The sequence below is a fragment of the Suillus plorans genome, assembly GCF_016647745.1.
Source record: "Suillus plorans strain S12 chromosome Unknown HD556scaffold_16, whole genome shotgun sequence".
In the NCBI taxonomy this organism is placed as follows: domain Eukaryota; kingdom Fungi; phylum Basidiomycota; class Agaricomycetes; order Boletales; family Suillaceae; genus Suillus; species Suillus plorans.
In genome coordinates this window covers 110,648-123,563 of record NW_024537400.1, presented here as the reverse complement: position 1 = coordinate 123,563, position 12,916 = coordinate 110,648, and the positions used below count along the sequence as shown (strand labels likewise).

Sequence of the window (12,916 nt, the reverse complement as noted above, 5' to 3'; positions counted from 1 at the left end):
AATGTGGGGTGCATAGGGTAGATTCGATATAAGCCCATGGAATCTGGCTCGGTCTTGAATGGTTTGGCCAATGGCTGCTCATCGAGAGAAGGCTCAGATGGAGGTCGTGGAGGAGATGGGTGATACTCGGGTTGTTGCCGTGGCATGTGTGCCAGGGGTATATCTGAGCCAGGAAGATAGTCGATGAACCGTCGAGGCATGCGGATAGCACACCCCGAACGTTTTGAAGTAATGGGTGGAGGTGGGGTGGGCAGAAGTGCCTGAGCTGACGGTCCTGCAACAGGTGCATCCTAAAAGAAATTACTACGATACATGCATATAATCAGTCATGAACTTACTACATCATGTGGCTGACCTGAAGGCCCTGCAGCCTGAGGATCATCAAACAGAATGTTCTGATCAAGGTCGACGTAGTCGAGTTCTTGCTCAACAACAGGGGTAGGTAAACGAGACTTCTTGGCATTGCGGAGCTTGTCTCTGGCTTGCGACTTTTGTTTGTTCTCCCGCTTTGCAAGAACTGACTCCAGGGTGAATGCGCAGTTCTGCTGGCATTGCAAGGCATGCTTGGAGAGCTGTTTCTGTGTTTTGTAAGATTTCCCACAACCAATGCAAGTAGGAATGTCCATGGCGAAAGCCTGCAACGAAAACTTGAGAATATGAAGGGCAGGGAATCAACTCACAGGTTTGGAGTGCTGAGGTTCCAAGTCGGAGCTGATATTCAGCAGCCATAAGGTCACCATGCGGAGAGGAAAGGTCGGTTCCTTATGTAGAGACAGAACTTCAGAATATGAATAACGGAGAATCACTCACCTTGTCATTCCAAGTTGAATATGGCCATTGGTCACGCAATAAGCACAATAGATCCCCAAGTTTGTGGTGGCACTCAAACCGGAGGGTCTATTGAGCTGACCGCATGAGGGTAATGTGAGATGAAAGGGCAAGGTCACTGCACTAAGTAACCGCGAGTCCCGGGCCATGAAGAAGTGTCACAGCATGTGACATGTTGGCCAACTGGCCGATTGAGATCAGGACATATCTGGGGAGCATGAATAATATCTGAACTTACCAGAGGCACGTCAGACTGACGGGAACCTTAGGAACACACAAGTGTGCTGCTATACGTCTGAGGGAGTGGTGTTCAACGTGCGAGCTCATTGCCATCACACGTCATCACACCGTCGGCTCTCACAAGTGTGTGGCGCGGGAAAATGTCCGCATAAGGCAAGTTCAGACTTGGGGAATTTTGGTGATGGAGCTGCTTGGCCCACCCGCCCATCTCAGCTCACTCTCTCCCATAGCTCTTAAGAAGGTTCAAGGCTTGTTTCGGTCGAAAAACCCCTGCAGGTTTTTACCCAAACACTTGTTTAATTCCTCGCGTAGTTTAATACACTTCACTCGTTTGTTACTCGTTGTTTGTTGCTCGTTAGCCTTACTACAATTCAATTCGCTCGAGGTCAGAGCATAGATTCCGACTATGTATTTGTATTTTGCTAGCGGGTGTCATCTCACTTAAGGCGCCCATGAACGATCCACTGGGTACCTTCCTAGTAAGGTAAGTAGCTTCTACTTATTGGTCTCCGAAACGCCCCGTGCGACATTGATGCGACAGTGCCAACCATTTTGCAAATTGCTGTAATAATGCGTGCACAGAAGCTTCGGCTGCAAGAAATATACTTCAATGCCTTTGGCTCGCAGCTGAAGTGGCAGTGACAGCGCCCCCTCTAACTTTTTATTGCAAGCTCAGGGCGGCGCTTGCCTTCGCTATGTACAACTCCATCGGTAATGAAGTACATGCGGCACTGGCATGTGTCCACAGTGTTAGCGCACGTCATGTGCACGTGAGCGATACGAACATCGTCTGCGGAGTTTAGAGGTTGGAATACCAACCACGGACGACATATATATATATATTCCCTTCCATCATTCCCCTCTTCCCTCAGTCCGTTACATCAGACTGAGGGTAAGTCGCTTATTATCATCACGCCGTACCTAGATTACTCACATATCATTCATAGAGACTGATATTGTCTAGGTACTTGCTAATCCAGTCCGTTACATCAGACTGAGGAGACTGATATTGTCTAGGTTCTTATAGGTTATGAGCCCTGGCTCGTTATAATTAACGGCCGGAAACTTACAAGACCAATCAGCGTCCGAGCGACCTGATATGGACACCCGCGTCCCAAATGCAAGTCTCCTATTCGAAATCATTTCATCGAATATAGAACCATTACCTCTTCGGGCGAGAAGCTCGAGCGCTGCTACGTCGAGCGCGTATATATACCCGACAGGACACGATCCTTTCCCCTAACTACTCTTAATCTCAAACGCCCATCATGCCGCCTCGCGCTCCTCACACACGCTCCAAAAGTTCTCAAGGCACTCCTACAGGCAGCTTAAGTACAGCTACCCCCATCACTGCGTCTACTGCTGGCAAGGCCATACCTGCGCTGATGACAGCGACTACCGTGACCTCAGTGTCGCGTCCCTCCATCACGGCGATCACTCTCAGCCAGACTGACCTGAAAGAGATAGAGATCTTAGACCGCAGCAAGAACAACTGGGGCGTCTGGTCCGATAAGATGCAGAACTACCTCTTCTTGAAACACGGCGGCGGATACATTCTTGGGTTGATCCCACGTCCTGACCCGGCTGTTGACCCTTCCAGCGCCGGTCATTGGGACCTCAACAACCTTTGCATCATCGCGGCACTTCGTACCCGCTCCAGCCCCAAGGAACAAGAGTTCCTGTGATCTTATGCCGACGCGCATCTCGCCTGGGATGCTCTCCAGTCCCGACACAAGAAGATTGGCCCCATTGCTCAAATCTTACTGATCCAGCAAGCACTCGCCATTCGATACCGTCGGTCAGAACGCCTCTCTGCCACCAGCACTGAAATCAGTGACATGGTCAGGCACATATATGCTATTGGAATCCCCAAGGAGGATGACTTCATAACCATAATCATGCTCAACGCGATGAACGACGAGCTCACCCACGTTTGCAACCACATCGCTGATGCCCTCTCTAACAGTACCTCCACCTCCATCTACGGACCTACCAACATATGTTCTCGTTTGGACATGGAGCAGCAACTCCTTGACGTCGACAAGAAGGGGTCTGGAGATATAGCCATGGTTGCCGGAAAAGGGAACCGCAGTCGCGAAGCCCGTCCTGGTAAGACCTGCTCTGAGTGCGGCATCGCCGGTCACTCAACTTGCTGCTCCACCTGTAAGAACTGGGGGCATGTAGCTAAAGATTGCTTCGGCAAAGGGGGCGCTATGGAAGGCAAACACGATGAGGTACTGTCTCGCAAGCGGACGACACGCGACGCTAAGAGCTCCTCCGGGACTAAGGCTCCCTCTAAACCTACCACAACCAGTAAACCCGGCGGGTTACACTATGACACTGCCGGACGAGCATATCTGCTCGATAGTGAGACCCATCAGGCAATCTATGTCGCCACCTCACCATCCGCCCCCACGCCTGAGTCGCCTTCTTCCTCCCAGGAATTCGCAGGGCTCGCATACGACCCCCTTCCATCTGCCCACATCCGGGAACTCCCTGGTTCAGACGACGAGGAATATGATGCCTTATTCGCAGACATCGAGGACTTGAAGACAAGTATTGACTGGCGCGCTCACACGAAAGAGGTCGACTTTGCCGGGCTGACTTACAAAGCACCCAATCAACGCAAGTGTTCTATCATTGACCCATCGTTGACCCCCTTCTTCCTTGATAGTGGGGCGTCTGTCCACATCAGCAACACTGAGTCCGATTTTTACTCTCTGCGTCCTGTCCCCCCCCCGCGCTGTTCACGGCGTTGGTGGTTCCTCGATTTCGGCTGTTGGCATTGGTTCCATCCGCCTCATCATTGCGAAAGGGATCCACCTGACTCTTGAGCACGTCCTCTTCATTCCCACCGCTACCGTTCGCCTTATCTCGGTGTCTGCAATTTGCACTGCCCATCGCTGTGTTGCGTCTTTCGACGCAAACTCTTGCTGGGTCCAGGCACGTAACGGCACTCGGATGCTCACCGGCACTCTTATGTCTCGACGACTATATGCACTGTCAGGAGGGCAGCTCTCTGCCGACCACGCCCTCCTTGCAACACGTCAGCCCGACCTCCAGTCTTGGCACCGTCGCTTGGGTCATGCCCACTACCGCGCCGTGTATGATCTTGCACGTTCAGGCAACGTCACCGGTATGCCCATTGATCTCTCTGCTCAACCCCCCGTTTGTGACGACTGCGTTCTTGGTAAACAGACAAAGTCTAGCATTCCAAAGGTTCGGGTGGGGGTTCGCGCGAGAAGACGGTTGGGTATAGTTCATGTGGACTTGATGGAGCATCCTGACGTCGTGTCCGCTGCAGGGAATAAGTACATAATGGACATTATAGACGATTTCTCCTCCTATTCTTGGGCCATACCCCTCGCATCTAAGAGTGACGCATTCTCCGCACTTGTGGCCTGGGAGCGCGCACGCGAACTCGAGACGGGTCTGAAGGTCGGCGTTTATCGCTCCGACAACGGCGAGCTTAAGTCTGACGCCATGCGTGAGTGGCTCCCCACGCGTGGCACACAGCATCAATTCACGGCGCCTTATACGTCCACTCAAAATGGGAGGGTTGAGCGCCTTCACCGCACACTCATGGGGCGCGCCCGTGCTATGCGCTCCGACTGCAACGTACCTCCAAACCGATGGGATGAATTTGTGCTTACTGCCTGCTACCTCTCCAACCGAACACCCGTCGTGTCCCAGTCAGGTCATACCCCCTTTGAGCGCTGGTTTGACCGTAAGCCGGACCTTTCTCATCTACGTGAGATCGGCTGTCGCGCATTCGTGCTCATTCAAAATCGACACAATCTGAAAATTTATAACAGATCAATTGAGTGCGTACTGATTGGGTATTCCCAAGACTCCAAAGCATATCGTTGCTATCATCGCGCGACACATAAGGTTTTCATATCCTACAATGTTTCTTTCATTGAGTCTCATCAGTCTAGCGCCATTCCACTACACCCCGGCCTCATGATTGACAACCCTGCAGCAGTTGACCCCCCACAGCCATCGCAGCGAGCCTCTGTTGAGGATGCACCCGACGATGACCTCGTTCCCCAAACTCCTGTCGTCAAACCCCCACCTCTTCGCCGATCTGCGCGTACCCCCACTCCCTCCGAACGCCAATGCGATATGAACGGAGTCCCTTACACATCCGCCACTCAACGCGCTGTCCTGGACTCCATGGCCGCCGCCGATCGCTTGCGCACCTTGCGTCCACCCGATCCCACTAACATCGAGAGCATGGCGTTATTCACTGACCTCCTTGCGGCTATGCCGGACCTCATCGCCACTGAACATCCTGACGACCCTTCAACCTACGCCGAAGCCATGGCTTCTTTAGATGCTGCTTCCTGGACTGCCGCACTCCAGGAGGAGTTTACGTCGCTACGCGATCTTGGCGTATATAAACTCGTACCTCGGTCATCAGTGCCTACCGGTCGCAAGATTATGAAAGGTCGACCTGTATTCAAGCTTAAACGCGATCAACATGGCCTCCCCGCGTGTTTCAAAGCACGTTACGTATGCCGAGGTTATTCTGCCGTCTGGGGTCAAGACTATACAAAAACTTCAGCACCTACCGCACGCCTCGAATCTTTTCGCATTCTCGCACACCTGGGTGCTGCGCTTGACTGGGAGATTGACCAGCTCGACATAAAGACCGCGTTCCTTTACGGCTTGCTCGATCCTGACGAAGTATGCTATATGGAACAACCCGACGGTTTCGTCGAAGCTGGGATGGAGGATCACGTATGGGAACTTCAGCGAGGACTTTATGGGATGAAGCAGGGTGGCCTCGTCTGGAATCGTACAATGAATAGCGCGATGCTCTCCTGGGGATTTACTCGGCTTCAGTGCGAACACTGCATATACTATCGGCGCAACGACGCCGGTATTCTCCTCATAGCGATTCATGTTGACGATTTCTTTACCATTGGAAGCACGAAGAACGTAATTTCACAATTCAAAACTCAACTTCGTACGAAATGGACGGTGTCAGACCTTGGGGAGGCGCATTTTTGCCTCGGTATCGCGCTCGACAGGGATCGTGCCTCACGCACAATAAAACTCTCCCAAAGCGCGCTCATCGATAAAATCGTTAAGCAATTCGGACTTACCGATGCCGTCCCCATCTCCACCCCCATGGAACCTGGCTTGCACCTATCCCGCAAAGACCATGCCCCAAGCACTGACGATGAGCGCGACCTCATGAGCCGCACGCCATATCGCTCGCTCGTAGGGTCCCTCATGTACCTCGCGATCGGTACGCGACCTGATATCGCTTACGCCATACAACAGCTCTGTAAGTTCCTGGACTGTTATGGTCATGCGCATTGGGAAGCTGCTAAGCACGTGGTACAATACCTTAAGGGGACGCGCGAGACTTGCCTTATCCTCGGAGGAGAACACACCGCACGCCTCCTCGGCTACACAGACAGTGACTTGGCTAGTTGCGTGGACACACGGCGCTCCGTTAGCGGGTATTGTTGCACCCTTGGCACTGGCATCATCACGTGGAGCGCTCGTCAACAAAAAACGGTCTCTCTCTCCACTTGTGAAGCAGAATATGTGGCCGCTTCGGAAGCCGCCTGCGAGATCAAATGGCTCAGAACCCTCCTCGGCGAGCTCGAATTCACACAATTAGCCGCCACTCCCCTACTATGCGACAACAACGGCAGTATCGTCTTGTCCGAAGACTCCTCGTTCCACGCTCGAGTTAAGCAAATCGACATTAAGTACCATTCAATCCGTCAGCACGTTGAACAAGGTCGTTTGAAACTACACTACGTGAGGTCGAAGGACAATCTCGCGGATATTTTCACAAAAGCTCTGCCCCGCAAGGACTTCGAACGTCTCCGCGCATGTTTAGGACTCCGGTAAAGCAATCGAGGAGGAGTTGTACACGATGTTCGCATCGAGGAGGAGTGTTAGCGCACGTCATGTGCACGTGAGCGATACGAACATCGTCTGCGGAGTTTAGAGGTTGGAATACCAACCACGGACGACATATATATATATATTCCCTTCCATCATTCCCCTCTTCCCTCAGTCCGTTACATCAGACTGAGGGTAAGTCGCTTATTATCATCACGCCGTACCTAGATTACTCACATATCATTCATAGAGACTGATATTGTCTAGGTACTTGCTAATCCAGTCCGTTACATCAGACTGAGGAGACTGATATTGTCTAGGTTCTTATACACGGACCACCATCGCCAGCTTGCACTGCTGCAGCATACACAGGACATTCCAAAGCCTGGTGTTAATTCACTCATCAGTACGTACCTTCAACTCGGGAGCCGACGCTTTCATTATTCCAATTGTAGGCTTCCATATTTCCCCTATACTTCTACCTGAAGAGCTTTTAATTTGCTCGGCGTGTCAGTGTTTCCACTTATTGGCACCCTCAAGTCAATCGTCACAGCATCGAAGCTTGCTGGCGCCGCAAGGACGAGTCCCAACTAAACTTTCATGGGTATGTACATAGTATGAGCGTCTGTTCTAATAGCATCTACAATGAGCACCCTTCGCTGCCCCACGGCAGTTGACAGCGATGACACAGGCCTGACGCATGCTAAACGGCAGGATTCAATTTACCTTCTCTTCGGCCAAATACCGTCAGCAGAATTTTCAGTCGATCAGGACTTTGTGGGAGACAAGCAATGGTTGCACGGGAAGAGTGAGAGATATGACACAGAGGTTTGTCAGATCACAGACCTTTCCTTCGGTGAACACAATCTCCAATTGATCTCTGGATAGTAGAAACGGATGCTGCACATAGGGTCGAGTCCAAAATAACTGTCTCGTCGATTGGGAATCCTGCCACTTGCTGATCAGTCGTCCGCTTCATCAGCCGCAGCATACTGAACTGGCCTATTTCGCTGCCATTCGTGTTAGGTCCCCGAATCATTGATGGTGTTCAAACAAAGTTTTGTGGTTGGTTCGTCATTTGTATATAGGTCGGCATTCATAGCGAGAAACAACTCATGCTCCATAGTCCGCGTCAACCACAAGAATATTTGCTGTCATCTGGATATCATTATAAATGTATGAAGTGTGTCTGGAGCACCATAATCAAGAATTATAAGTGCGGCACCAAACTAGTCCATGACACCACCTTGTATGCATCAGGAGGAAGATTGCGTAAAGTGGTCAACATAAGTACCAAGAGGACGACACGAGCTGTGATGTACAACGTGACAAGTGCGCAACAAGTCATAAGACATACACCCCATATGATGTGCCTTTCTGAATCGGGTAGGCGTCGTACTAGATATATTATTTCCGAGTTTAAGTAGGCACTCAAACAAAGGCAGGGCGTGCAAGTTGTAACGACGGCACTTATGCGCCATAGCACCTGTTCCTCGTATGTTGGGAACGCAAAAAACCAAGCCATACAGTGGATGCCGCCAAATATGATTGCCATGATCAGTGCAGCTTGCTGAAGAATCGTTTTGTCCGAAACGTTGAGTTCGATGCTGCCATCAAATGTTGGAACTTCAAGTTTTCGAGATGTGGGAATATCAGCCCAGCCTATCAGTTCTATAATTGGGCTGAAGACTCGAGGCAAGTATCGAAGCCGAGCGAATTCATCTGTGTCACTGACACTAAGGCAAACATAATCAACAACGGTATAATTGTTAAGGCGCATACTACATACTCAATGTGATCCTCTGGCCTTGACTCGCTCGACTTCCAGTACACTGGATGTGGACATCGCACATCGAGAGGCTTGTTCCACCACACAGCATAAGTTAGAAAATTAAGAACCGCAAAAGCGAGTGTTCCCACTTCGAGCTGAGTGGTTTCGAGGCGATAGATGGCGCGGGTGATGAGCTGCATAACGAACCAGGCCACCTGAAGCATGACCAATCCTTTCGATATCGCATTGCCTTTGCTTTTGTCATGAATCTGGTTTGCTGTTAGGGTAGGGACTTTGATACACTTGTCATGTATCAGTTTGAGGATGTGCTTAGGTTGTAGCGTGCGGTAGGGTTCATCGTTCACATAAAGCATAAAACCACCCATAAGCACAAAGAAGCTGTGCGTCCGAGTCCACGTAAAATCTAAGGATGCATATGAGTCAACATTGGGGTGAGCACGAATCTGACTCACCTTCCGAGTCAGACTCGGATTGCTCTGACTGCATCCGCCTTACAACCCACCTCACGAGAGCACAAAGGAAACGCCAAAGAGACACCGGCACGCCTGTAACAAGCAGGACAGAGAGGCGAACGAAAGCCTCAGTCAAGCGCGGAGAGAGGCGAAGGAAGCGATTCGCAGTTCTAGGTGCTTCAATAAACTCACTTTCTAGAAACGAACGTGTAGTGAGTTGTGCGATGCCACAGAGTTTCCAAAAACCCAACTCACCTTCAGACTCCGGACGAACATTGGGATACCCCGATTCCTTGAACTGTCTGGTGACTTGATGAGCGCTGAACCACTGGCGCATAGCCCATGTGACAATCAGCTCAGGAGCGATTAGCGCCATTATCATGATTCCAAGTTGTCGCCATAGAATATGATACCAGCTGCTGTTCCTAGGACTTGGGATATTGGGATGGATGGCACTGTATATGCATGCGAAAAGAGTGAGAACGGAGCTGGAGATGATAGTCCATAAGGTTCTGGTGGTGAATGATGGGGCTTTAAAACTGTCATTGGTAGTATTTGTTGTGTTTGTTGTAGGTGAAGCTTGGATTACTTCAATGAGGTAAAGGAAGATGCAGAAAAGTGGTAAGCACATTATTAATATCGAATGTCACTTTGGGGTGTATTGCGGCATGCATCTTGTTCACTATTTGTATGTTACTGGCAGGCGTTAGTACAAGGCTGAGAACAGGCTGTTCTTATCTCTCGAGCGTTCCGACGTTCACGAAAACGAGATACGCGGATCCTTGCAAGTACCTTGCCCATCGTCGCTGTCTCCAAAACGTTGAACGTTAATATTGTAAATGGCACTGGCACTTGCAATATGCCATCAATGTTGTTATCTAATATCTATGCACTCTTTTTTCCGTGCTCTGGGCATGGACCTGGTCACGTTCTCCATCAAAGGTGTTTGTCCCCGAGTCTCTCGTAAATTTAAGCCGGCGAAATAACATAATAACAGCGACAGCATCTCCACTAATCGCATGAGTGCGCTAGTGAAGTCGTAAGTACTTAAGTGTTCGTAACGCGCGTAAGTTAGGGTTATCGTACGATGACTGCACCTTCGTGCGCATGCTATAATGGACTACATATTGTATCCGAGTCGCTCCCTAGTCGCTCCCCAAGTACCACCATGATTGCGCCGCAGGATGACGAGGAGACGCCTCTCCTGCAACGACCAGAGCACCCAACAGCTACTAAGACACCTCTGCCATGGGATCAATTTTGGATTATACTGCTCTTGGAGATACCAGATTTTCTTTCCTCTCAGACCCTTGCCCCGTTTATTCCCCAAGTGAGTATATTTCCCTTTGTTGGACTTAGATCTGACCACAACTGGACCTTTGTCAAGCTCATCAGAGACATTGGAGTGACTCAAGGAGACGAATCCCAGGTTGGTTACTATGTCGGCGTCCTTGTAAGTGTCTTCATTGTTCCTACCCCTTGATTCGTTCCTGATATTCTCTCGAGCAATCATCATACTATGCAGCTCATCTGCTGACTATTTTCCATTGGAGTCGACTATCCGACCACATCGGGCGGAAGCCTTTAATGCTGACAGCTCTATTAGCAATCATTGTTTCGATGTTTTCGTTTGGGTTGTCGAAGACTTTCCTTGGTCTGCTGGTCAGGTCAGCGTGTTCAGTCAAAAAGTAGTTGTGACTATCAATACTGATATTCTTGACCAGTCGTGTTGTCTGCGGAGCATTTGATTCAAGCGATAGTGTCCTCGAGACCTTGGTGATGGACACCACTGACGTGACCAATATGCCCGAGGCATACGGTTATATACCAATTCCATGGATGATCGGAAACACAGTTGGGTAGGCATACAGTATATTTTCTCTCGCACCGAGGTTCACGGCATCTACTAGACCGCTCATTGGAGGATCGCTCTCCCGACCAGCAGACAGATTCCCCAACATCTTTGGGCGATCAGAACTCCTGAAAACTTATCCATATCTCTTGCCATGCTCTATTTCAGCATTTTTTATATCGATAGCTTGGCTAATCACGTATTTTCGTCTCAAAGAGGTGAGCGTGATATTGAAAACTCATCTCTGGATCGCACTAAGTATGGTTGTCAGAGCGTTTCTACCAGGACACCGCTTTGGGAGCTAATTAAAGGAAGATTCTTCGGACAGTCTTACCAAAAGCTTCGCCAGCCATCAAGTAATGTTGATCCTGGAGAAGCCCAATCAAAGCCGCTTCCGCTGCATGCCTTGCTAACCTCGAAAGTGTTGAGGATAACGACGAGTAATGTTACCACAAGCCTGCTTCACATAGCGTTTACTTCGGTCCAACCTGTTTTCTATGCGACACCGATTGAACTTGGTGGTCTTTCCCTTGATCCTCCTCACATAGGCGCTTTGCTTGCGGCACAAGGTGTCGCACATGGCATATTTCAGCTACTTTTCAACGCTCGTTTACATGATCGCTTCGGTGCAGGAGCTATCCACATCACCGGCGTTAGCTCTGGCATACCCATCATCATTTTATTTCCAGTCATCAATGCTCTGGCTCGAGCCTATGGAGTAGGTATGGCGGTATGGCTGTGTGTTGCTGTCCAGCTTGCGCTGACTACTAGCCTGGTCATGTGCTACCGTATGTCAATCCAGCACTTCCTGCGTTCTGCTAAACTAAGAAGAACTCATAGCCTGCATGTCATTATTCATCAGAGCAGCTGCTCCCAATCGAGCCTCGTTCGGAGCAACCAATGGAATTGTCCTGGCAGCCGTCACAGTAGCAAGTATCATCGGTCCGGCGTCTGCAGCTTCGGTCTTCTCTTATTCATTGCAGGAAGGGCATGATGCATGGTCGATATACTACTTCTTGATGGCAATTGCATTTCTCGCAGTAGGTGCTGCTCTATTACTTCCCCGTGATCCTAGTGTATGGGAAGATTCCAATGATATTATCGCGAATGACCGCGTGCTATGACAGTATAGGGGGGAAGAACCAGCAAACTCGAATCTCCTGGTGTTCGCGATGAGTTTGAACAATGGTTTAAAGCATTTGACCTTGTTCAGATGTGTTCTATGTGGTGCGTTTTCGTTCCCAGTTCCACTCTGAGAGTGTCTTGTTGTCTGGCATGGGCCGGGCATGTGAAGAGGAAATGATGTAGCAATTCGCCTCCTTGGTTGCATTAGGGTGCGAATGGATCTATGGTGTGCGGGATAGCATAATGTGGGGATTTGCGCATGATCTTTGACGCTTCCTGTTTAATTTCCGCTCAGAAGTTCTGGAGTGTCAATCATTATAATATGTTGTCCCATATGTAAGAGAAATGAAAACTGGCAGGCACCGAGATGACCGAACAGTGTGAACGTTCACATTCAAACTTGAGCAGATGGGAGGCTGGGCGGGTTGCATTGAGTATCGAAAGAACAAGCATAAGCAGTCTGGTCCGGATGTGAGAACTTCTACTGATTGTAGTTTTTCAAGGGCTGGGCAAGTGACTGTCACGGTAAAATTGTAGTTCATGCCAGAACAACTGACACCCTTTGATACACCCGGGGTATTTTACCACAACGTGTCAGTGTTTCCACTCATTGGCACCCTCAAGTCGATCGTCACAGCATCGAAGCTTGCTGGCGCCTCAAGGACGACTGAACTTTCACGGGTATGTGCATAGTATGAGCGTTGCTCTAATAGCATCTACAATGAGCACCCCTCGCTGCCCCACAGCAGTTGACAGCGA

The 12,916-nt window shown here is 50.0% G+C and overlaps 2 protein-coding genes across 2 annotated transcripts; one reads left to right on the top strand and one right to left on the bottom strand.

The window, feature by feature from the left end:
* Positions 1–8,146: 8,146 nt before the first annotated feature.
* Positions 8,147–9,556, bottom strand: HD556DRAFT_1465095 (uncharacterized protein; the record flags this gene model as incomplete). Its single annotated transcript, XM_041308337.1, has 4 exons — positions 8,147–8,672; positions 8,726–9,131; positions 9,181–9,375; positions 9,436–9,556. The coding sequence occupies 4 exons, from the start codon at positions 9,554–9,556 to the stop codon at positions 8,147–8,149; spliced, it is 1,248 nt and encodes a 415-aa protein (XP_041162446.1).
* Positions 9,557–10,097: 541 nt separating this feature from the next.
* On the top strand, positions 10,098–12,311 carry HD556DRAFT_251457 (major facilitator superfamily domain-containing protein). Its single transcript, XM_041310027.1, has 8 exons — positions 10,098–10,122; positions 10,178–10,510; positions 10,568–10,633; positions 10,687–10,847; positions 10,905–11,039; positions 11,091–11,250; positions 11,304–11,820; positions 11,873–12,311. The coding sequence occupies exons 2-8, from the start codon at positions 10,268–10,270 to the stop codon at positions 12,154–12,156; spliced, it is 1,566 nt and encodes a 521-aa protein (XP_041162445.1). The 5' UTR covers positions 10,098–10,122; positions 10,178–10,267; the 3' UTR covers positions 12,157–12,311.
* Positions 12,312–12,916: the final 605 nt, after the last annotated feature.

Coding starts and splice junctions, on each gene's coding strand:
- HD556DRAFT_251457 (XM_041310027.1), top strand. CDS start 10,268: ATGACTGCACCTTCGTGCGCATGCTATAATGGACTACATATTGTATCC. Junction 10,634..10,686: donor GTTACTATGTCGGCGTCCTT/GTAAGTGTCTTC, acceptor TATTCTCTCGAG/CAATCATCATACTATGCAGC. Junction 11,251..11,303: donor CGTATTTTCGTCTCAAAGAG/GTGAGCGTGATA, acceptor TATGGTTGTCAG/AGCGTTTCTACCAGGACACC.